At 43.9% G+C, this 24,524-nt stretch overlaps 1 protein-coding gene and 2 long non-coding RNA genes across 6 annotated transcripts in view; 1 reads left to right on the forward strand and 2 right to left on the reverse strand.

Annotated features, from left to right (window-relative positions):
- The window catches only part of LOC309627860, a 38,968-nt gene extending 34,764 nt beyond the window's left edge, over positions 1-4,204 (reverse strand). For both annotated transcript variants that reach the window (XR_014243996.1, XR_014243997.1), the window contains exons 1-2: positions 3,941-4,204; positions 2,105-2,447 (exon numbers count right to left, since the gene is read on the reverse strand). This is a non-coding gene — a long non-coding RNA (uncharacterized lncRNA). The remainder of the gene's footprint in view (positions 1-2,104; positions 2,448-3,940) is intronic.
- Positions 4,205-4,255: 51 nt separating this feature from the next.
- On the forward strand, positions 4,256-12,946 carry DEGS1 (delta 4-desaturase, sphingolipid 1). Of its 3 annotated transcripts, XM_082389992.1 has the most exons (4): positions 4,299-4,485; positions 8,093-8,293; positions 9,113-9,855; positions 12,435-12,946. In XM_082389992.1, exons 2-4 carry the CDS (start codon positions 8,149-8,151, stop codon positions 12,579-12,581), a joined length of 1,035 nt encoding a protein of 344 aa, XP_082246118.1. In that variant the 5' UTR covers positions 4,299-4,485; positions 8,093-8,148; the 3' UTR covers positions 12,582-12,946. The 3 variants fall into 3 exon arrangements, with proteins under 3 accessions (XP_082246117.1, XP_082246118.1, XP_082246119.1); XM_082389991.1 differs by lacking the exon at positions 8,093-8,293 and having other exon boundaries at positions 4,256-4,485; XM_082389993.1 differs by lacking the exon at positions 4,299-4,485 and having other exon boundaries at positions 8,139-8,321.
- Positions 12,784-20,235, reverse strand: LOC309627864. The gene is made up of 2 exons (XR_014243999.1): positions 17,243-20,235; positions 12,784-16,114 (listed from the first exon to the last, which is right to left on the reverse strand). It is a non-coding gene; the product is annotated as an uncharacterized lncRNA (long non-coding RNA).
- Between the last annotated feature and the right edge of the window lie 4,289 nt (positions 20,236-24,524).

The following is a 24,524-nucleotide window of genomic DNA, read 5'->3' on the forward strand; positions in this document are numbered from 1 at the left end:
GCCTCCTGTATCATATATGATGGAGGTCTTGTGTATCTGTGACAACAGGGAGTTTCCTCATTCACTCTTCATTTGCTGCTGTTTAAGTTGACAACTTCCCTTCCCAATAAAAATTCACTTACAAAAAAAAAAAACTAAAAATAGAGCTACCATATGATCCAGCAATCCCACTCCTGGGCACATATCCAGAAAAGATGAAAACTCTAATTCAAAAAGATATATATATATACCGCAATGTTCACAGCAGCACTATTTATAATAGCCAAGAAATGGAAGCAACTTAAGTATCCAACAACAGACAAATGAATAAACAAGATGCGGTACATGTATACAATGGAATATTACTCAGCCATAAAAAGGAATGAAATTGGGTCATTTGTAGAGATGTGGATGGACCTAGAGACTGTCATACAGAGTGAAGTAAGTCAGAGAGAGAAAAACAAATATTGTATATTAACACATATATGTGGAATCTAGAAAAATGGTATGGATGATCCTATTTGCAAAGCAGAAATAGAGACACAGACATAGAGAACAAATCTATAGATACCAAGGGGGAAGGGGGGTGGGAGGAATTGGGAGATTGGGATTGACACATATACACTATTGATACTACGTATAAAATAAATAGCTAATGAGAACATACCGTATAGCACAGGGAACTTAATGCACTGTGGTGATCTGAATGGGAAGGAAGTCCAAAAGGGAAGGGATATATGTATGTGTACGGCTGACTCATTTTGCTGTGCAGTAGAAACTAATACAACATTGTAAAGCAACTATACTCCAATAAAAATTAATTAAAAAATAAAATAATCAAAAGTTGATCCAAATAGTTGGACCTCACCAAGGTAGAGCTGCAGATCCAAGTTTCCCAAGTGTGAAATAGACAAGAAGGCTTGCCATTCAATTTTTTTTCTTTCCGTATAGGATTTGTTGGGAAGACAAAGAAGAAGTGATTGGTGCCATATACAGGTAAGGATACAAGACTGGCACTTGTCTTATCTTAGGAGAACACAACCAGAAAGGATCTTAAAGATTATTTAACCAGGAGTTCCTAACCTGAACTCAGAAAACTAAGCTGTGATGGGCTTCAAAAAGTATGTAAATACTACCTGCTCCCCAAAATTGTATACAACATTTTGTGTATGGGTGTTTCTCTGGAAAGAAGATAGTTTTCATAATATTCTCTAAGGGTTTGTAACCTCCAAAAGTATTAAGTATAATTTAATTAACCATTAATACTATGATCTGATTACTCAAGTAAGAATGTTATTTGCTTTTCCTTCCCAAAGTTTCTTGTTCATTAGAACTCAAACAAACAGAAAAGCAAATAAATAATATGTTTGAAGTTGAGGGGAAAAAAGATACATGTACCCCAATGTTCACAGCAGCACTGTTTATAATAGCCAAGATATGGAAGCAACCTAAGTATCTATCAACAGATAAATGGATAAACAAGATGTAGTATATATATGCAATGGAATATTACTCAGCCATAAAAAAGAATAAAATATTGTCATTTGCTGCAACATCGATGGACCTAGAGATTATCATACTAACTGAAGTCAGAAAGAGAAAGACAAATATTATATGATACCACTTATCTGTGGAATCTAAAAAATAATACAAATGAATCTATTAATAAAACAGAAACAGACTCATAGACATAGAAAATAAACTTATGGTTACCAAAGGGGAAGGAGAGGGGGAGGATAAATTAGGAGTATGGGATTAACAGATATGACTATATATAAAATAGATAAGCAACAAGAATTTACACAGGGAACTATATTCAATATCTTGTAATAATCTATAATGGAAAATACTCTGAAAATATATTTATATATATAACTGAATTATTTTGCTGTATACCTGAAACGAACAATATTGCAAATCAATTATACCTCAATTTTTTAAAAATGAATTGCCCATTCAAAAAATTTTAAAAATGGAAAATGAAAAATCCACATGGAAGAACACCTTGATTTCAAAAGTATGACTGCCCTCTTCTGAAAACTACATTGTCTGATATTTCCCAATATCATCAGGAACTACTGGTATTCACCCACAGCTTTTTTTTTTTTTTTTTTAATGTATTTACTTTTGGTTGTGTTGGGGCTTCATTGCTGCACGCGGGCTTTCTCTAGTTGCAGTGAGTGGGGGCTACTCTTCGTTGCGGTGCATGGGCTTCTCATTGCGGTGGCTTCTCTTGTTGCAGAGCACAGGCTCTAGGCGCGCGGGCTTCAGAAGTTGTGGCACACGGGCTTAGTTGCTCCTTGGCATGTGGGATCTTCCCGGACCAGGGCTCGAACCCGTGTCCCCTGCATTGGCAGGCGGATTCTTAACCACTGCGCCACCAGGGAAGTCCTCACCCACAGCTTTTAACAGCAGACTGGATAGTGCCTTTCTAGAATAACTGGGATGATTGCTTCAAGATAAACTACCTGGCAGGAGTAAGGAAAAGATATGAAAGATAATACATTAAGAACTTTTAAAAGTCCACACTAAAGAAACATGCCTATGTGTAATGAAAATACTTGTTAATCCCCACAAAAATCCTGTAGCCGAATTATTTTCCTTTTCTTTAGAATGTCAAAATCCACATTCAATTCAAATGTAAAAGGTGAAAAGGATTAAGTGAAAACATTCCCTCCCAACCCTTTCCCCTAGATTCCCACTTACTCTCTTACAATAATAATCATTTCTTGGTTGTCTTTCTAAACCTGTATTGTCTTTTAAAACCATATCCAAGGAAACACATATTGTATATGTATTGTGTATTATATATACTCCCCGCCTCAGCACATACCCAGTGTTTTGCATTTAACAGTACGTTTTGGAGATCAATTCGTATTACGACATAAAGACCTTCCTCATTTTTTTTTTTAGTGTGGCATAGCATGACACTGTAAGGTTAATTGCATGTGCCATTATGTGTTTGTTTTAGTTTGTCTGAGGTTTTTTTTTTCCCCTGGTATGAAACGTTAACAGATATGGACTTCAAAAAAAAACAAAAACAAAAACAACTGTAACCATAATATAACACTATTATCACACTTAAATTAACAATAATTTCTCAATATCATCACACATCTAATCGATATCTGAGTTAAATGATCTCATGTCAATTTTAAAAGCTTTTGACAATTTGAATCACAATCTAAATAAGATCAATACGTTGCAGCTGATTGATGTTTTTAAAGCCCCTTTTAATCTGTAGGTTTTCCCTCTTTTGTTTCCCTTGCATTTTATTTATTAAAGTACCCAGGATGTTGTCCTAGAGTTTCCCACAGTCAAGATCTTGCTGATTCTGTCTCTATGGTGTAGTTTAACATCCTCTGTTCCTTCTATTTTCTATACATTCGTAGTTGGATCTAGGGGTTTGATCAGATTTCCTTGTGGTTTTGTGTGTGTGTGTTTGTGTGTGTGTATGTGGTGTTCTTTTATTATAAGAACACCCTGTTGGTTATCTTCCTTTTTGTAATCTTAGTCAGTTTCTTTTTTTTTTTTAAACATCTTTATTGAAGTATAATTGCTTCACAATGGTGTGTTAGTTTCTGCTTTATAACAAAGTGAATCAGCTACACATAGTCAGTTTCTTTTTTAATGGAAAAGTGGTAATTAATTTTGAAACAAAATGCCCCCTCTTTCAGAAAGACGTGGTGGTTCAAACGACTTCTGTGACAGATGTAAGGCTGAGCAATCACCTTGTAAGAGAAATGGTCACACAAGAATAATTCAGGCAAAACAACAAATTCCTCATCATTTTTCACTCTCAACAATAGTGATTTCCTTTTTCTTAATTAGCTCTTAATCACCACAAGCTCCTCATTTCTTCCTGAGGTATTATTTCCAGGAGGCAGCCAAAAACGGCTCAGTGAATAAGCTGCTTTTCAAAATGAAACAAAATTTGGGCGAGTCGCCATTTATTTATGACCAAGGATCCTCGTGATCGAGCTCCGGCCTTCCCCCGAGGCGCTAAAGAGCAGTCTTATTTAACTCGAGACCTTTCTTTCCTTTTTCACCTTTTTCCGGCCTCGGGCACCGGCACCGCGCAGGACAGGCCGCAAGAAGCCGGGCTTTGCATGAACTCGGCCTCTCAGCCGGTCACCGAGTCACAGCATCTCAGAACCCCCAGCCAGCGAGCCACGGAATCCCGCCCACCACGGGGGCCTCCGCCCAGCCTGCCACGCTCCGGGGCGGGGGTGGTGGGGGTGGTGGTTGGGGCCGAAGGGGCGAGGCCTCGAGGCTCCGCCCCGGTCGGCGTCTGCTCTCCGGCTCCGCAGCAGCCAGCTGACTCCAGTCGCGGAGCTGCAGCCTTCGCTTTCATCTCCGCCTCCGCCTCGGAGGATCCCGGCCAGGAGCGAGGGCCGGCCGCTGGCCCGCGAGCCGCCGCCGCCATGGGAAACCGCGTTTCGCGGGAAGACTTCGAGTGGGTCTACACCGACCAGCCCCACGCCAGTCGGCGCCAGGAGATCCTGGGTGAGGTCCGGGCCCGCGCCCCGTTATGTGCGTGCGCGGCCTCCCGCCACCGGGACGCGCCCGAGGCCGGTTAAGAGTCGACTCCCTGCCGCGTCTCGCCGCCCCGGCCGCCTGGCCGCGTGGGAGAAGCCGGGGGAGGCGCTGGGCCGGAGCGGGAGGGAGGGAGGGATCCCCGCGCTCCCCCGTCCCACCGCGCGGCCCCGGCCCTTCGACGGGGAGGCGCAGGCGCGCCCCCAAGCGCGGGCGTGCGGTCGGGGCCAGGGTTTGCTCAGAGCCGGGTCCCCGCGACTAGGCCACCCTTGGGTAGATCCTCTCGCTTGGAGATTCTCGTGCCGCCGGTCGGCACCGTTTCCTCCCCGTCCCCGTCCTCCTCCTCCCCCTCCCCCCTCCCCCTCCCCTCCCCTCCCCCTCCTCTCCCTCCTCCTCCCCCTCCTCTCCCTCCTCCTCCCCCTCCTTTCCCTCCTCCTCCCTCTCCCGGTAGCCGGCCCCGGCAGAGCCAGGCTGCGAGCGTGTGCGAGGCAGGGCGTGGTCCTGGAGCATCTGGCGGCCCACGCGCAGGGCGCGCTGACGTTGGTCGGCGCCAGCAGGCCATCCTGCCGCCGGCGGCTGCTGCCTTGGGCCAGGGAGGGGACTCGTGGTACCCGACCCTTTTGATCCCAGGGGCTTCTCGGGCCGGAAGGGTAAGCGTTCCAGGGTCCGGATCCTGCTGCGCTCACGGTGTTCTCATTGATCCTCGCAACGAGGCTCATGCAAGAAGGGCAGATTCATATATATTTTTCATCCATCCCAGTTTTGTGGACGAAAAGGCTGAAGTATGGAAGACTTGCCAAGATTAGCCTTCTGGTTCCCTGACTGCTAGTTTAGGGCCTTTACACCAGGTTAACTAGGCCTTATTCAACTCTCTAGAGGTGTAAGGCGCTCAGCTATTTGCAGCTTCTATATTATATAGAGAATTCTCTCATCTCTCCCAGGGTACTCTTAATGGTAAGCTAGGCATTGTGTTGAGTGCTTTACAAACATTACACAATTTAATCCTCCCAGTAATTAGGTAGGTGTTATCCCTGTTTTAAAGACGAGGTAAGAGTGAATAAGTAAATGTTAGAGGGGGATTCTGATCTGGGTTAGATTGCCTCCAAAGCATTGCTTTAAACCTCTTTGCTATTGTTTCAGAGATCTGGAAACTAGTGGGTGGTAAATTGAATAGGAGGAATTCTTTCTCATACACAGTATTCCCCTAGTTTTTTTTCTCTGCATCCATTTGTGCACTGAAAAGAAAAAGCAAGCCCCTGATTTTTGTTGGGTAAGTTAGAAATTTCATGTTTTCACAAAAAGAAAGGAGTTAACCCTTTAAAAACTTTCATGGTCGAGCAGACTCTTCAGAGTTGTCTCTTGGACTGGAGTTCACCTTCTCCAGGTTGCCTGCCTCCTGAATAAAGCAACCTTTCCTTTCCAGCCAATACTTGTCTCTTGAGTCCCGCAAACAGCGGAACCAGGGTTTGGTAGCACGTGGTCACAGATCTAGTAAATGGAGGAATCTAGATTTAAACCCATATCCTTCTGACACTAGGGACTATTTTACACTGTTAAAGAACTTTATAAATTGTTTTAAAAAAAAAAAAGAGTTAGTAGATCCCTTTGAAATGGATTTGTTAAAATTGAATCAGTAAGTTGGGAGCTTGAACGTTTATAGTTGCTGTTAGGGTATCCTTTTAAGAGAGTTTGGTTCTTGGATGCTTTCCTTTTATTTTTAATCAAAATGTGTATTTTGCAAATCACACATAGGAGATAGCATATGGTACATTTTATCTATGCCTGATCAATACATTACATAAGAATAATCTGGTATCCACGCTATAAAAACCAACTCCTGAATACTGGAACTTAGCTATCTATTTAAAATTCAGAAAATCAAGGAAGTAAAAAGGTGCTTGTTCATGCTTATCTCAACACGGAACCTTTTTTCCACAAACTTATCATCACTGGACCGTTTCACTTGGAAAGTAAAAGGACTACATATTTCTCAATGAAAACGTCATTTTCCCTGCAGGTGTAAATAAATACTGCTCAGTGTTCCATTTCAGGGGTGGAGATGGAATACCCTCAGGAAAGATAAAAATCTGGAGACTTGTTTAAATTATACTTAAATGATGAGATATTTCTCAAATGTATCAGGTTTTGGGGGGGAGAGAGGCACCAGAGAACATGGATATGTTGTTTAACAACCACCATCTGTACGCTAAATTTACAAAATTTATGTACGAAATTAATGAAGGCTAGGGACTAGACCATTATTAGTGGGTCAGATAATCACAAGAAATGCTTCTTTTACTGCTGTACTTCCACAGGGAAAAAGCATTTCTTTTTAACAGCCTTACTAAGATATAATTCACAAACTATAAAGTTCCCCCCCCCCTTTTTTTTTTGGCCATGCCACAGGGCATGTGGGATCTTAATTCCCCGACTAGGGATCAAACCCGTGCCCCCTGCATTGGAAGCGCAGAGTCTTAACCACTGGACCGCCAGGGAAGTCCTGAAAGTTCACCCATTTAAAGTGTACAGTTCAGTGAGTTTTTATAGTGTATTCACAGAGTTTTAAACTATCACTACAATCTAATTTTTAGAAAGTTTTTGTCATCCTAAAAAGAAACCCTATACTCATAAGCAGTCTCCATATCTTCCAGTCCTGGGCAACCACTGATCTTTCTGTTTTTATAGATTTGCTTATTCTGGGCGTTTCTTATGAATGAAATCATAAAATATTTGGTCTTTTGTGACTGACTTCTTTCACTTTGCATAATGTTTTCAAGGTTCACCCATGTTGTAGCATGTATCAGTACTCAGTTCCTTTTTGTAATTTTTCTGTATGGTGTAAGAGAGAAGTCCAGTTTTATTCTTCTGCATATGGATGACCAGTTGTTCCAGCACCATTTGTTGAAAAGACTGTTCTTTCCCCCCTTTAATTATATTGGCGTGCTAATATTGATTTTTATATACTATTACAGCTTTGCAAAAATTTGTTACAGAATTACTTGGAGGAAGTTGATTTGTCTGAGAAAAATGTGCCATCTTTGTTTCATGATTTTAGAGTAACTATGAAGTGTGTGTTATCTTCTATCCTTTGTCAGACGTGTCAATTTAATCTAGTTTTATGTAAGGTAAAAATGCTGGAGCTCTAAACAGAAATAACACATTTTAATACAAAAGATTTATTACTTATCCACCAATGAACTAAACACTTGTTATTCTATGTTTGGAGGACTGCTCAAAATGCCCATATTTTAATGAATGACTTATTTGAGCTTTTCATTTATCCCAGGGTAATTAGTTTTAGACTCAAACCTATTGAGTAATCAATAATCAAAAAGTAACCCTCAAAAGGATTGTTTTTTTTTGGCCTGTTGCCTACAAAATTGTTAACATTGATGAAATGAACTAATAACAAGAAAGATGAGAGGTTAGGGAGTGGAGACAGAAGAGGGGAAAGGAAAGAAACAAGAATAATTACCTCGAATTAACACTACCCTTATTTCTTATATATAAAACTAGACTTAAATAACTTCCTGTCTTGCATTTTAAGCTTTTATTGAATTCTTCATTTCACATTTAGAGAAAAGAGGGTGAAGCTGCTCTTCTTTCTTCTGAATCTTTTCAAGAACACTCGGAATGACCTGTCCCAAGAAAAAGGTCCTTCTTCCCTTTGCTGTCCTGGGTCAAACATACTTGACAACACACAAAACAGAAGATGTTCATTATATCTGGGCTTCCATCTCTGGAGTGCCGGGATACAGAGAAGAATCTGCATTTGCCTGTAGGCGACACTTGCCTGAAATGCAGAGGTTTTTATTACTGGCCTTTTCCATAATACTTGGATATTTGCATGTGAATTCAACAAATAAGCATTGTTCAGTTCTAATGCAGAAAGAAAGAAAGAAGGGGGGGGTGGTGTTGTGAATCCATAGAGTTCTTTGGAAATTACCCTAATTTCCCGGTGACTAGAAAAAGTCTACATTGGCAAAACTTTACATATCTAAATGTCTAAAAATAGGAAAATGGTTAGAAGTTACAACTGGCAACTAGAAGTGATTTAGTCATTAAAAAGGAAATTATGAAATCTAAGTATTATATTGTATATAATATGTATATATTATATATAAGTATATTGCATATATAGTATATTGTATATATATTACATAAAAGTATATTGTAATAGTCTGTAAATCTGTCAGACACATAGGTTTATCAGATTATGATTACCACTTTGTAAAACTTACAAATTTAATATACAAAAAATTGTTAGCAGTGAAAAGCCAACTAGATAACATGAAATCTTTACTCATTTGTGACTATCTTTCTGTTATTGTGGAGAGTCTAGATTTTGAGGCTCATTTTTTTCTGCATAAATTCTCAATTTGTTGTGACATAGTATTTAGTAACTTTACTGTTGAATACACTCCTTCCCTGCAGTAGACAAATATTTGATAAAGTCTCTAATAGAGGGCATATAATGACTTGGAAAAAGAAAAAAATTAATCGATGTGTTAATTTAATTGATGTTAGTTAATTATAATTGCAGAACTATTGTGCACTTTTCTCAGTCTCTGATTTTTTGTTTGTTTTTCCCTTACAGCAAAGTATCCAGAGATAAAATCCTTAATGAAACCTGATTCCAACTTGATATGGATTGTAGTTTTGATGATTCTCACTCAGTTTGTTGCATTTTACTTAGTAAAGGACTTGGACTGGAAATGGGTCCTATTTTGGGCATATGCCTTTGGCAGCTGCATTAATCATTCAATGACTCTGGCTATTCATGAAGTTTCCCACAATAGTGCCTTTGGCCATTGCAAACCTATGTGGAATCGTTGGTTTGGAATATTTGCTAATCTCCCTATTGGTGTTCCATATTCAGTTTCCTTTAAGAGGTATCACATGGATCATCATCGATACCTCGGAGGGGATGGCATCGATGTGGATATTCCAACTGATTTTGAAGGCTGGTTCTTCTGTACCACGTTCAGAAAGTTTATATGGGTTATTCTTCAACCTCTCTTTTATGCTTTTCGACCTCTGTTCATCAACCCCAAACCAATTTCTTACCTGGAAATTATCAATACCGTGATCCAGGTCACTTTTGACGTCGTGATTTACTACGTTTTGGGAATTAAATCTTTAGTCTACATGTTGGCGGCATCCTTACTCGGCCTAGGTTTGCACCCAATCTCTGGACATTTTATAGCTGAACATTACATGTTCTTAAAAGGACATGAAACTTACTCATACTATGGGCCTCTGAATTTACTCACCTTCAATGTGGGTTACCATAACGAACACCATGACTTCCCCAACATTCCCGGAAAAAGCCTTCCCCTGGTAAGTAAAGGATTTGATACATGTTCTAATTTCTGATGGTTATATGATCAAAATTAGTCTTGATTTGCACATTTAAAATGGAATCTAGTATATTTCGTCCATCTAGGCTGTTCATCAAAGAAAACAGCAAGAGTCCAGGTCCTGAGTTGGGCAGCAGCCTAACTTTACAAAGAGTTCACTGTCCTGGATCCCTAAGCCTAGCGGTAACACGTCTCGTTTAGAATGTTGGGGGATCTGCAAAACTGGCTAACATGTAAAGTAATTCAGAAACAGAGAATGAATTCCCTCTGCGAAGGGAGCAGAAGTTCACATAACCTTTATCACTGTTAAACTGAATACACTTAGCTAAGGTTTGTGTTGGTTTGTTGTGAAATACAGAGGTCCTACATAATTGCTCTGCAAAATAAGTGAACTTCAGTTTCCAGTACCACAGACTTGCCACAGGTAGGGACCATCTGTTTTCTGTCACATAGACTTTCAGTGTGTCGTTTGTGGAGTAAATGAAAGACAGCACATTGACATTCATCCTTTCACCCTTCCCAAAAAAGGATGATCCTCTCCAAACTTCAGTTGTATTTCTGATGAGTTCTCTTATTAGACTTGCCACCCTCAGAATGGATAGCTTTTACAATTCCATTACCAAAAAAATGTTTCCGTAATTCTAAAAAGGGGAAGTGATATGATGTGTAATATCAGTTTTTTTTTATTTTTTTATTTTTTTTTTTAGCTGTGATATAAGGGAACCATAGCCAGGTATTTTATGCTATATCATAGCCACCCAACCAAATTTTATAGATTTCCTCTTCAGTTTTTAAATGTTGGCTGTCTGCAGACTCGTATACAACATGACAACAAAGTATAACGTTTGATTATTGATTGGCTTGCCAATTGAGGAAAGAAAAATCTAGAAAGGACATTGAGTTAGTGGGGAAATTTTGAATCTGGACCATGTAATACATAATACTGTGTCAGTGTTAAATTTCTTGGGTGTGGTAATGGTGTTATGGTTTTGTCGGGGAATGTCCTCGTTCTTAGGAGATATGTGTAGAATATTTAGGGGTGAAGTATTCGGGGTTAGTTTTCATATAATGTCTGCAACTTTCTTTCAGCAAAGAAAGAGCAAAGTATGTGGTGTGTACTATATATGGAGAGAGAGAAAGTGGCCGTGACATAGTGTCAATTGGTGGACCTAGGTGAAGGGCATATGGGTGTTGGTTTTTCTGTTCTTTCAACTTTTCTGTCGGTTTTACATTTTTCAAAATAAAATGGGGGAAAACACCACACAACTGGCCGAAGACAGCTTTGAAACCGGTGTAATGTGGTGCTAGTGCAGCTACTTTGTGTCATTTTGGCCTGAAGAGTGCGCCCGCCTTTGCTTGCCTCTTCCCTGACTAGGACAGTACATTTCTATATTTTAAGAGGTTATGGTTTAAGGAGAAAGCCAGTCACCTTCGGAACAAAATAGTTAATTTTTTCCAATATAAGCCACATACTTTGACTTGTAATTTTCTTGAACAGTCCCTGAACTGTTCAGCTCAAACATTGCTTGACCTAAGGCCCATGGTTCATCAGTGAGTACTGAGTTCCCACTCCATTCCACAGTTTTCCTGTTTAGCTAAACTAACAAACCTTCTCAGAGTTCTGTAAGTCTTCCTTTTCCTGCTTTTTCTGTGGTGTATACCAAGGAGTATCTTGTTCTACAGTTGTTGTGCTGCACTAGTTATGTTGCATATAACTGTCACGTGGTTAGTTAACAGGTATGTATAGCAAGGTTTCTTTTAACAGCTTTATTGAGATGTAACTCATAGGTACAATTCATCCATTTAAAATTGAATGGTTTTTAGATTGTTCAGAGTTGTACAACCATCACTGTAATCAATTTTAGAATATTTTTATCACAATAACAAGGTTCTTTAATTTTTTCTATGTTTTTCGTGCCGTCTCTCTTCAACATCTTGGATTCTGTGTTTCTGTTTTCCTTTGGGAGTTATTAGGGTAGTTTTTGCACATTTTGTTGAAGCCACAGAATTTTTTCTTACTCAGCAGTAACTAGTTTTGCTTGCTCATCACACTGGCAGTAGTCATTTTTTTAAAAGACAGTCTTAACTTGAGATGGCTGAATTGCACACTTGATAAGTGATTAATTTCTAACTGGCATGCCACAATAATTGATCAGTATTTGTAGGTTCCTTAATGGCAGGGGATCAAGTGGTGCCTTTAAACCCTACAGTGGCGGCCATGCAGTACGACACTTAAAAAGCAGCAAGCTGATTGGATTGCAAGTATTTGTTGTTAAAGATTCCAGCTGCCAACTTTTACAAGTAAACCAGTATATGTAGTCCCTCAGAGCTTGTTGGAACATCAGTAATTCTAGAGGATCAAGTGTATGTTCCTGCTGAAATGTAGGCTGCTTTTTGTTTAGAATTCCCAAAGCTGCTGCTTTTATTTATTTATTTATTTGAGAGGGAGGCAGGAGAAAGTCTCATGGTTTCTCCTGAGTGTGTGTGTCAGACGTTCATCTGTCGTCTGTAATAGGACTCAGTTAGCACTCACTCATCTTGCTGTATTTTCCCTTCCAGGTGAGGAAGATAGCAGCTGAGTACTATGAGAGCCTCCCCCACTACAATTCCTGGATAAAAGTACTGTATGATTTTGTGATGGATGATACAATAAGTCCCTATTCGAGGGTGAAGAGGCATCAAAAAGGCAGCGTGGTTCTGGAGTAAATGTCATTAAGGCCAAAGGAATTCCTCTCTGAAACTCCAGAATAGCTGAGAAAGTGGAATTTTTGCATTACTAAAAAGACCAGTGATGTTTAGAAGCTGCCCTCCTACAAATTCAAAGTCTGATCTTCATGGTATCAAGACGCTAATCTGCCTGTAAACAGTCAGCCTATCTGTGCAGCATTCAGCTTTACTCACAGGAAACTTGTTCATTGTATTACCACCGTGGTGGATGTTTTCACTTAGGTCTGACACTTTGTAAGCATATCATAAGAAAAGCTTTTCAAAAGCTATTTCTAGTATGTTGTTTTCACTATAATTATTTACTTTATTAAAACACCTAATAAACAGCTGTTGATCACAATAAATAGTGTTTATCATATTTTTTTAAATTTTACCGTCTTTACACTATAACCAGAGTACTGGGAGTGAGCTTACTTTAAAATTTAAAAAGGCCTGGAAATATTTTTCACTGCAAGCCGAATGACTCATTTTTAATTTTTTCTGTTGTATCAATACATGGAACCTAAATTAGTGCTGAGTCCTGCACAGCCTATTCATACGTAAAGACATTATTGAACTTAATCACATCCAACATTCAACTTCCTTTTCAGATGCGTGGACTCTCAAATTAGAAACCACTCAACTAACTGATAAAGAGTTTCTTGTCATTTCGTTTCAGCGGAAGCTGGTTGGGTCTGATGGTAGATGGTGTCAAGTAGCCAGTATCGAGGGCTGTTAGGCTGGCAGTCCTGGTTACCTGAAACGTGTCATTTGGGTAAATTTAGTGTAATATGGTGAACTATTTTTTTATCTTTTGTTTTTTTTTGGCCGGGCTGTGCAGCATGTGGCATCTTCCCCTGACCAGGGATCAAACCCTGTGCCCCTGCAGTGCGAGCTCAGGGTCTTAACCACTGGACCGCCAGGGATGTCCCTGGTGAACTATTTTAAAGTAATCCGTGGTATCAGACAATCAAATAGTCTACAATTTGTACACAACACCAACCCTCTGCCATCCTGAATACGAGATATTATAAAATTCTTACTTCTATAATTCCCAGCTGTATTGCAGTTTCACATGCTGGTGGTGAAGAGTACAGCACTCACCCTCAGAAGGACTGGGTTTTCACAGACCTGATTTGGGGAGAACAGAGTACTTTGCTTTCCCTTCCTTATCCTCTTGCCTGGGAAAATTCCTACTGTCTTCGAACTATTGCTTAATGACCCTTTGCTTTAACGTTTAGAGTGATGATAGAACCAACTTTACAATTCAGATGTATGGGCTCAGTCAGTAAAAGTATCTATGAAACCTACCCTTGGGTTTGACATTAAATGAGCCCTCCACTCACTCCCCTTAGCTGTAGAACTTTAGTCAGTGGCTCAGCTGCCAGGCAAGTGCTGAAAACCCCCAGATCTCCTGCCAGCTCAGCCCCCTCTCAGTTCCATTTCCTTCCTGGTCCATAGAGGGTCGGGGGGTGCCTCATTGTCCTTCCCCAAACTTGCCAGTTCTGCTTACATGACCTCTTGCCTGACGGAGGTTTCAGCCTCCTAGCGGTCTCCAGGCCAGTCTAGCTCCCATCTGCCAGCTTGGGCCATTCTTTCTGTCACTGGTGACTTTTCCAGAGAGAGACCTATGAATCAGGGCGGTAGGAAGGCTGGGCAGCAGAGCCTTGAAGGCACAAGGATGATAGGTCCTGAGACATGGTTCAGTAGCTTTGCACGAGTTCTCCCTTCTGTCTAGATTCCCTTTCCCCATTCCTGGTCTGGGTCCTTCAGGCTCACACCAGTATTTGGTAGCCCATCCCTCTCCCCAGCAGGTCAGGTGCCACTTTTTGGACTCTCCAACCAGTGTTTATCTCATTCGTGGTCCACATACTGTTTTGTAAATACAGTTTGTTTTCCCCTGAGGCTGTAATTTCTTAAGGGCAGGGATTATCTTTTATTTCTTTGTTCCCCAACCCTAACAAGAACAGTGCTTGGCTCAAAGTAAGTGCTTAATGAATGGAAGGAGACCAACAGAGGCTATCCTTACACTTGAGAAGCTTTTCATTGAGAAGCTTTTCATCAAAAACAGAAACAAGGGCTTCCCTGGTGGCGCAGTGGTTAAGAATCCACCTCCCAATGCAAGGGACATGGATTCGAGCCCTGGTCCAGGAAGATGCCACATGCTGCGGAGCAACTAAGCCCGTGCGCCACAACTATTGAAGCCTGCGTGCCTAGAGCCCGTGCACCACAACTACTGAGCCCACGTGCTACAACTACTGAAGCCCGTGCGCCTAGAGCCTGTGCTCCACAAGAAGAGAAGCCACCGCAATGAGAAGCCTGCGCACTGCAATGAAGAGTAGCCCCCGCTCGCCGCAACTAGAGAAAGCCCGCGTGCAGCAATGAAGACCCAACGCAGCCAAAAATAATTAATTAAAAAAAAAACAAAACAGAAACAAAAGATGGAGGGCATTTGAATAACCTTTAAGTGAGTGTGTGTTCAGTCCACTGAACACTGTGGCCATTTATTGAGAATTCTTACTATTCACTGAGCTCTGAACTAAGTTTATGCATAATCTTATTTCATTCTCAGTATGTCTGTGATGTAGGTAGTACTATTACTATCTTCATTTTATAGACGAGAAGACAGGCTCAGAGAGTAGCTGGCTCAAGGTCACACTTGGTGAGTTGCAGAGACAGGATCTGAGAGTGAGACAGTGACTCCAGAACCCAGACTCTCGACCGTGCTTCACAGGGCTTGTCTAATGAGCCTAGTCCTGCAACGGGAGCGGGAAGGAAAACAGTTCCCATGCATTACCAAATGTGCTTTCGTTCCACTGTCTTGTCCATCCGTTCCTGTGTGTCAGCAGTTCTGGCCAGATCTCGGGGGGTTTTTGACTTAACGATCTAAAATTCTTTTTTATTTTTTTTTAAGAGGTCAGCTTTTTATTGAACATAATACAAAGGAGATTTAAGCAAAAAGACCAAAGCCTATGCCATCGTCAGACTCCTCAGAGCCGCCTTTTTTTGCTCCCATTTTGTCCTCCGTCGGGGCAGGACCTCCTTCTGGGCAGGGCCACCAGCCCTACGTTGCAGATAACCGTCTTGATGTTGACATTGGCCATGGCCTTTGCAAACAAACCTGCCCAGAAAGGTTCGACATTCACACTGGCTGCTTTAATGAGGGCGTTGATCATACCCTACATTAGTGGCACCTGATCCTCGTGCAGGATAAGGGTTGGGTAGATGCAGGTGAGCTCGGAGACAGAGGCTGTGGAGGGGTGTGTGCAGAGCGGGCGGCTGCCAGGTGCAGTGAGCACCAGAAATGAGGGCCTCACTTCAACACTGCCTTAGCTTCCTTGGAAAGATCAAGCATTTTAGAAGAAGCTGAGGAAAGGGCCCATCTAAATTCTAATATGAAACACTAAGGTTTAAATCCAAAGTAAAAATGCACTTACTTATTCATTCTGCAGGTACTTGGCCAGGCACTGCATTAGGCAGAGAGGATGCAAAGACAAATCATGGTCCCCAGTTAAGGAGCTGATGCTCTAGTGCTGGGATATGCAAATGGAATCAGAATTCAGTAATAAAGCCATTTGGGCTTCCCTGGTGGCGCAGTGGTTAAGAATCCACCTGCCAATGCAGGGGACATGGGTTCAAGCCCTGGTCTGGGAAGATCCCACATGCCGCGGAGCAACTGGGCCCGTGAGCCACAATTACTGAGCCTGCGCATCTGGAGCCCGTGAGCCACAACTACTGAGCCTGCATGCCACAACTACTGAAGCCCATGCGCCTAGAGCCCGTGCTCCGCAACAAGAGAAGCCACCGCAATGAGAAGCCTGCGCACCACAACAAAGAGTAGCCCCCGCTCGCCGCAACTAGAGAAAGCCTGCGCACAGCAACGAAGACCCAATGCAGCCAAAAATAAATAAATACAATAAATAAATTAAAAAAAAAAAAGCCATTTGCAGCAACATGGATGGACCCAGAGATTATCATACTAAGTGAAGTAAGTCAGAGAAAGACAAACATCATATTATATCACTTATATGTGAAATCTAATTAAAAAAAGATACAAATGGGACTTCTCTGGTGGTCCAGTGGCTAAGAATCCACCTTCCAATGCAGGGGATGTGGGTTCGATCCCTAGTCAGGGAACTAAGATCCCACATGCCGCAGAGCAACTAAGCCCGTGCACCACAACTAGAGAGAAGCCCGTGTGCACAATGAAAGATCCCACGTGCCGCAATTAAGACCCGACACGGCCATAAATAAATAAGTAAATAAATAAATAAATTTAAATAAATAAAAATTGTGAATCACTTTGTTGTACACCTGAAACTTACATGATATTAAAAAAAATAATACAAATGAACTTTTCTACAAAACAGAAAGACTCACAGATCCCGAAATAAAATTTATGGTTACCAAAGGGGAAACGTGAGGGGAAGCAATAAATTAGGAGATTGGGATTAACATACACACACTACTATATATAAAATAGATGACTAACAAGGAGCTACTGTATAGCACAGGGAACTCTACTCAATACTCTGTAATGACCTATATGGGAAAAGAATCACTTTCCTGTACACCTGAAATGTACACAACATTGTAAGTCAACTGTACTCCCATAAAAATTTTAAAAAAAGAATTCAGTAATAAAGGACTGAGTGCCTTACACAGGAGAGTCACGATGTGGCTGGAACTGAATGGAGGGCACACAACAGTATCGTTGATCAGTGTCTGAACTCTGCCAGTCCCCAGAGGCTCGCATTTTAATCCGTGTTGGCCTGGGGAGAGAGATCCCATTCCCCACGTGTTCACACGAAGACACGGAGGTTCCGAGAGATCAGCGTGAGGGTGTGTGCTGTGAGCAGCAGGGCCGTCCACGCCTGTGCTCTTGCTGTTCCACTGGCCCAGCTGACTCGGAAGCTTCTTGGCTTGGATAAGGAAGGAAATGTGTTATTTCTTGTCTTCTTCAGAAAACTCTCCAGGAGCCTTAGTCATTTGAAATGAAGCAAGGATAGTCTAATCCTAGGGCCAGGAAGGCCCTGAAAAAACTTTACCCTCAGAAACCCAACAGCACTAAACCCCTGAGACCGTCTCGGTGGATCTGATTCTGAGATAGGACAAGGATGAGGGTGGTACCTGCAACGGGGGCTCAGAATGGAGGAGAGGTGGCAGCAGAGGCCTGAAGACATCAAAGCCAGAGATCCCCACTGGGCTGAGGGTGAGGTCTGCGATGGGGATTAGCAAAAAACAGTGTGGTGACAACCCAGGGAGGGTCCCCGTTGCAAAAAGGAGCAGGATTTGACAACAGAAGGATGTGCAGGTCAGAGCATGCTGGTACTTTTGGTTGGAAAACTGATTACGTGGTAGAGGAAGAAGAAGAATGGGGAGCGTCATCTGAAAATGGAGTTTGTTTTTGCCAAATTTAATCCAAATTGGCAGATGGTTCATAAAGCAAATAACTGGACCCAGCAGAGGGGATGTTTTCAGATGCTGACAACTGAATGCATCACGGCCGCTCAGAAGGTAGCTGCTATAACAGGCGTGTGTGAACTGGCACACGAAGATCAAAAGGAAGGGGTCTGGGCTTCCCTGGTGGCGCAGTGGTTGAGAGTCTGCCTGCCAATGCGGGGGACACGGGTTCGAGCCCTGGTCTGGGAAGATCCCACATGCCGCGGAGCGACTGGGCCCGTGAGCCACAGTTACTGAGCCTGCGCGTCTGGAGCCTGTGCTCCGCAACAAGAGAGGCCGCGATAGTGAGAGGCCCGCGCACTGCGATGAAGAGTGGCCCCCGCTTGCCGCAACTAGAGAAAGCCCTCGCACAGAAACGAAGACCCAACACAGCCATAAATAAATAAATAAATAAATAAAAGAACGTGAATTTCTAAGAAAAAAAACAAAAAAAACAGGAAGGGGTCCAAGGGGGTCTGGGGCACACACTTAGAATTTTCTTCAAAAGGCAGAACCCAAAGAAACCCAAGCAGCACTTCTAGAGTTAAGAGTGGATTACGTGGACTTCCCTGGTGGCACAGTGGTTAAGAATCCACCTGCCAATGCAGGGGACATGGGTTCGATCCCTGGTCTGGGAGGATCCCACATGCCGCGGAGCAACTAAGCCCGCAAGCCACAACTACTGAGCCTGTGCACCACAACTACTGAGCCGGCGCGCCTGGATCCCGTGCTCCGCAACAATAGAAACCACCGCAATGAGAAGCCCGTGCGCTGCAAACGAAGAGTAGCCCCCACTCGCCACAACTAGAGAAAGCCCGTGTGCAGCAATGAAGACCCAAACACAGCAAAAAAAAAGAAAAAAAGAGTGGATTACGTGTTACCAGGCACACATCCCTGTATTTGTAATCCCCAGCAAAGGCACAGTATTGTTGCATAGTGAAATGACCTGGAGGAACTGAGTTGCCCTCAATGTTGGGTTCTAAATCCTTGTAGGTCAGCAATTCGCTAATCCAAGGAGGGCCACTAATATTCCTCCCCTGTGAGGTTATTATTCAAGGCTGCTGGAACAGGCCCTCGGACCCAGAGTAACCCTTCATTGGTCAAAAAGGGAAGGGGATAGTCCTTTGTTTCGCAGTGGTTGAAGCCTCCAATTTCCCTCCCACTTATTAGCTGAGATTTTTTTGGCACATGGAGGTTAGGGTTGAGGTTTCCGGCCCCCTGAACAGCAGTCTCCGATCTTAGCCATAACCACACATCTTTTTTTTTTTACAATTTTGCAAGCAAATTTTATTTATTTATTTTTAAAATTTTTATTGGAGTATAGTTGATTTAATAACCACACATCTTGACAACTGGTTTCCCCTCCAGGCTGGGCCTTAAGCGTGCCAGAAAGTGGTTCTTTTCTGCTGTTGTCTTGAGTGAAAGCACTTTCCTATCACCTTTCCATGCTTTGTCATGTCTGCTTCAGCGCTGACAATGAAAGCGCTGGCCTAACCAGCCAGGCTTCTAAACCCTGCGTGTCCCCTTGGTTCCATGCACACCCGACCAAGTGTCCCCGCTGGGGTCGCTGCTTTCTCTTCACAGGTTCATAAATAAATCTGGTAGCTCACCCACTGCACTCTACTTTAAGGACTTTTAGAGTTGAAAACAACTGCAGATTCTAATTCAAACTCTGCCATCCCTCGATTTCGTAAAAGCAATTTTTTCATCTCCAGCTACCTTCTCAAAAACAGATAAATAAAAGCAAGAGGATTCACCAAAAATCAACTCTGAATGACAGATTCATCAAATTCCTGAAGATTTCATTCTTTCCCTTCAGAGTACCTGATTCCCTCTGGGGCCCCAGCCCAGGGCCACCAGACAAGCTGGGTCTAAAGCAGTTTGACCAGAGCTGTTTCCACCAGAGGGAGGAGCTGGGCCAGAGGAAAGGGCAAAAGTCAAATTCCAAAAACCTCCTTAGTCCTTTGGGAACTGAGTTGGCATTTAGCTAACTGATCTAGAGTCCCTGATTCTCTTCCTTTGTAGAGTCAGGAGGTTTCTCCAACTATGTGTGAGATTCCTCCGCCCCTGAGCTCTCAGGCCAGGCTCCCTGGGAGGCGCCTGGGTGGGTTCCGATAGTCTCACTCATCCCTTTGATCCCTTTGTTGTCTCCTTTCTTAAAGGATCAGAGATAAGAGTGATCATAGGGACTTCCCTGGTGGCGCAGTGGTTAAGAATCCGCCTGCCAATGCAGGGGATATGGGTTCCGGCCCTGGTCTGGGAAAATACCACATGCCAAGGAGCAACTAAGCCTGTGTGCCACACTACTGAGCCTGTGCTCTACAGCCCGTGAGCCACAAATTTTTATTGGAGTATAGTTGATTTAATAACCACACGTCTGAGCCCACGTGCCACAACTACTGAAGCCCGCAAGCCTAGAGCCCATGCTCTGCAACAAGAGAAGCCACCGCAACGAGAAGCCCGCGCACCGCAACAAAGAGTAGCCCCCGCTCGCCGCAAGTAGAGAAAGCCTGCGCGCAGCAACGAAGACCCAACACAGCCAAAAATAAATTAATTAAAAAAAAACGAGTGATCATGTATTAGGAAAGTCACTGTCTTCTTTCTTTCTTTCTTTCTTTCTTAAAATAAAAACCCTACACCCTGACAAGAATGGTTATTTTTTTTTTTTAATATTTGTTTATTTATTTGGTTGCTCCAGGTCTTAGTTGCAGCACGTGGGCACCTTAATTGCGGCTCGCGGGCTCCTTAGTTGTGGTATGCGAACTCTTGGTTGCAGCATGCATGTGGGATCTAGTTCCCTGACCAGGGATAGAACCCGGGTCCCCTGCATTGGGAATTCGGAGTCTTACTTAACCACTGTGCCACCAGGGAAGTTCCAGTGTCTTATTTCAATTTAGTATCATTATTTCCTTTTAAATCTCACAATGTAAAGTCGGTAATCTTACTTCCATTTACAGGAGGAGGAAACAGAGAATCAAAGAAGTTAGGTAACTTGCTTCAGGCTAGCCAGCTTTTTGTCTCCCAGAACCCAGACCTTAAGTAGCTTGTTCCCAAGCCCAAGCCCTAGCCCACACAGCGTGAGGCTTCATGACTGAAGTTACTTACTTATCTCTGAAGAACCTCTGTTTGTTCGTGTGTGAAGCAAGGGTGTGGGGCTACAGTGCCATCCAGTTTGGAATCCTGGGGTCTCTGAATGCTCTACCACAAAGGCTGAAACCCACCCACTCCCCAGTCCCCTCCCCATAGTCCAGGGAGAAACACCTAACGATGCCACAAGCTGTCTCTGCAACCAGCTCAGGCCCATGGTTGAACTTCTAGGGAAAAGTGACATTGCTCCAGACACATTTGGACCTGCCTGCCCTGAGGGTTACCCTGTAAACGTTTACTGAGTAAACTCATAATGTAAGCACAAGTGTAGGAAGAATTTAATCTACTTCACAGAATTATACGGTAAGAAGCCAAACTATTTCTGAGGATGAAAGGGCGATAAACCTACTTGTTCCCAGAGAATCCTAACTGGGGGGCTGACAATATTGACGGGGGTCCTGCCATGTGCCAGGCACTGGGCTATTGCCTGGGCTGGTCTCTTCATGCTCTGTTAATCTTCCCGTTGGTAACAGCCTCATTTCGCAGCCAAGAAAACAAATGAATAGGAAAGAATAAGTAACTCGTCTACAGCCACAGTCAACTCAAATCCAGTGTCTAAATTCAAAGTCCATGACTTTTGCATTTGGACTTACAATGAACATTTTTCTTGAATTCAGAGCCCTCTCCTAATTAGTGTAACGTGTGAAGTTTTTTTAAAGATAATATCAATTCCAACACTCCCAGGAATTTGGACAGCAGGCCCAGCGACAGGGTGGCACCCAAAAGGGTGGGAGTGGGGGTGGGTGGCATAGCCTGTAACCCCCTCAAGTTATTTCCACATTTGACTGGGCCACAGGGTGCTTAAGCAGAAGTCAGAACAGGAGCCTGTGGCCTGGAGCTCACATGTAACCACAGATTTTTAAGAGCTATCTCAGAAGCTATGGTTTTCCAAATAATGCAACCCTGCAAAGCCCAGTTTAGATACTCCAGTTGCCATCTTAGCTAAAGGAGGCAAAACCTGGGCCCAGTTTGCCAACAAGAAAGGAAGGTGACAGCGGGATTCTGTGAGCTCCTCAAAATGGCAACTCCTCCTCCTGAACAGGAGGACAATTGGCAGCTACTTACTAAGCCTCAGCTGTAAAACCTAGTCGCCAGGGTCCCAGGGATGGATTGTGGAGATGAAATATTTAAGGCACTGTCACGGGGAGGGTTTTGGTTGTGATGACGTCCACTGCCCCTGGGAACATCAAGGTGCTGATGGGTCATTTGGAACAGTGCCAGAAACCAAAGGCGATGTCACAACTGTTCCAAACCATAGCAGTTAACGTTTGCTACCTCAAACTGTGGTCTGCCACTTGGGTTTTGTACAGAATTTTTTTTTTTTAATTGTAGTAAAATCCACATAACAAAATTTACCTTCTTAACCATTCTTAAGTAGTATTAAGTACATTCACATTGCTGTACAACCGATCTCCACAACCGTTTCATCTTACAGAGCTGAAGGTCTGTACCCATTGAACAAGTCACCCTCCCCCAGCCCCCGGCATCTGTCATTTCTACTTTCTGTCTCTATGAGTTTGACCTGAGTGGTTTTCTCTTTTCAGCAAAACTCGTCAAAACTTCCACACCACCAGCATTCCACGGCAGGCCTGTCTCACACTAGAGGAACAAAAGCAGGTAATAATTAGTCAGAGAGGGGGCCGCACCCATCCCCAGCTGCAGGCGAGGGCAGCTTTCAACACCCTGACTCACTCCCCCCTTGCAGCTGGGGCTTATTAAGTAGCTGCCAATTGCCCTCCTGGAAGGGGTGCCCCAGCTTCGGAGCCGCTGTTGGGCAACCGCAATTGTGTTTCTATCATTAGCCAACACAGGGGAGCTGAAGCTGGGTCCTGGTTATTCAGGGATCTCCGCAATTAGCGCAGCTTGTGTCGAGATGATTTGGTTCCCAACGACCTGATCTGAATAGATACTTGTCGTGGGACTCGAATGGACACATGAAATTGGGTTTTCAAAACACAGCTTCTGGGCTTCCCTGGTGGCGCAGTGGTTGGGAGTCTGCCTGTCAATGCAGGGGACACGGGTTCGAGCCCTGGTCTGGGACGATCCCACATGCCGCGGAGCAACTAGGCCCGTGCGCCACAACTACTGAATCTGCGCGTCTGGAGCCTGTGCTCCGCAACAAGAGAGGCCGCGATAATGAGAGGCCCGCGCACCGCAATGAAGAGTGGCCCCCGCTCGCCGCAACTGGAGAAAGCCCTTGAACAGAAACGAAGACTCAACAGAGCCATAAATAAATAAAAAAAAAAGAAGAAATTGAAAATTGTATTAAAAAAAAAAAAACACAGCTTCCTGTGAGTGTGTGTGTGTGGGGACGTGTCAGGCCGCAGGGGTGAAAAGGGAGGAAGGAGGCGGCCTCTCCCCACAGCGGCCCTCACCCCACCTCCCACGTGACTCGCATACCTGCGGAGACACAGCGCACGCGCACGCACGCACGCACACGCACGCACGCACACACGCGCGCACGCACGCAGGTCTCCAGGCTTCCGCTGCCTCTCCCGTGCCTGCGCTGAGGCCACAGCGGGCTTCCTTTCGTTCCCGTGCACCCGGGCCGCTCTCCTGGGGCCTCTGCGGTCGTCGTGTCCCGCCTCCCTGCCCCGGGCCGCCCCCCAACGCTAAGCCGCGTCCCTGCGTGGCCAACGCCTTCTCAGCACCCAGGTCCCGCCTCAGATGCCATCTCTTTAAAGAGGCCTTTCCTTACCAACTGCCTGCTTCTGAGCGTCCCCAAAACGGACCCAGAAACAAGAATTTGGTGCAAGCCACTTATTTGGAAGGTGGTCCCAGAAGCACGACGAGGAGATGGGGAAATAAAGTCAGATAAAGGTCACCTCGGTGCTGCGGCTCCTGAGACTGGACGGACCACACCGCAGAACGTCCCACCAGTGGTTACGGGGTGTCTGCCTCAGAGTAATTCCAGAAGCCCTCGATGTCTTCGGCGTGTTTTTCTGCATCTGCGCTTACGATAAAAGATCTTTAAAAAAGTCCCTCTGAGGGAGGAGGAGGCTGAGGTGTACATTCACCAGCTCCTGTTCCTCTCTGGCTGGTGCTTCTCCTGAGGCCACTTCTAGGCTGCTGGGGGTGGGGGCAGAGGAAGCCCTTGAGAGGCCCAGGAGGGCTTCTGCAAAAGGGGGACCGGGACCTCCAGAGTGGGTGGAGAGGACAGGAGGGGCACTGACGGGTCTGCTGTGCCCCTCGCCGCACAGTTCGCCACCCACATCCCAGGGGTAGAGCTGCTGCCACGCTGAGGAAGCTTACACCCCAGAGCCCCCCGCTGGCACAGGCCCCCTGCAAGCCCTGGAGGAGCCCTAGCCTTGTGTTGGGGGTTGAATCGTGTCCCCCCAAAAAGACACATTGAAG

The sequence above is a fragment of the Balaenoptera borealis genome, assembly GCF_965194805.1.
Source record: "Balaenoptera borealis genome assembly, chromosome: 1".
NCBI classification, from domain to species: Eukaryota; Metazoa; Chordata; class Mammalia; order Artiodactyla; family Balaenopteridae; genus Balaenoptera; species Balaenoptera borealis.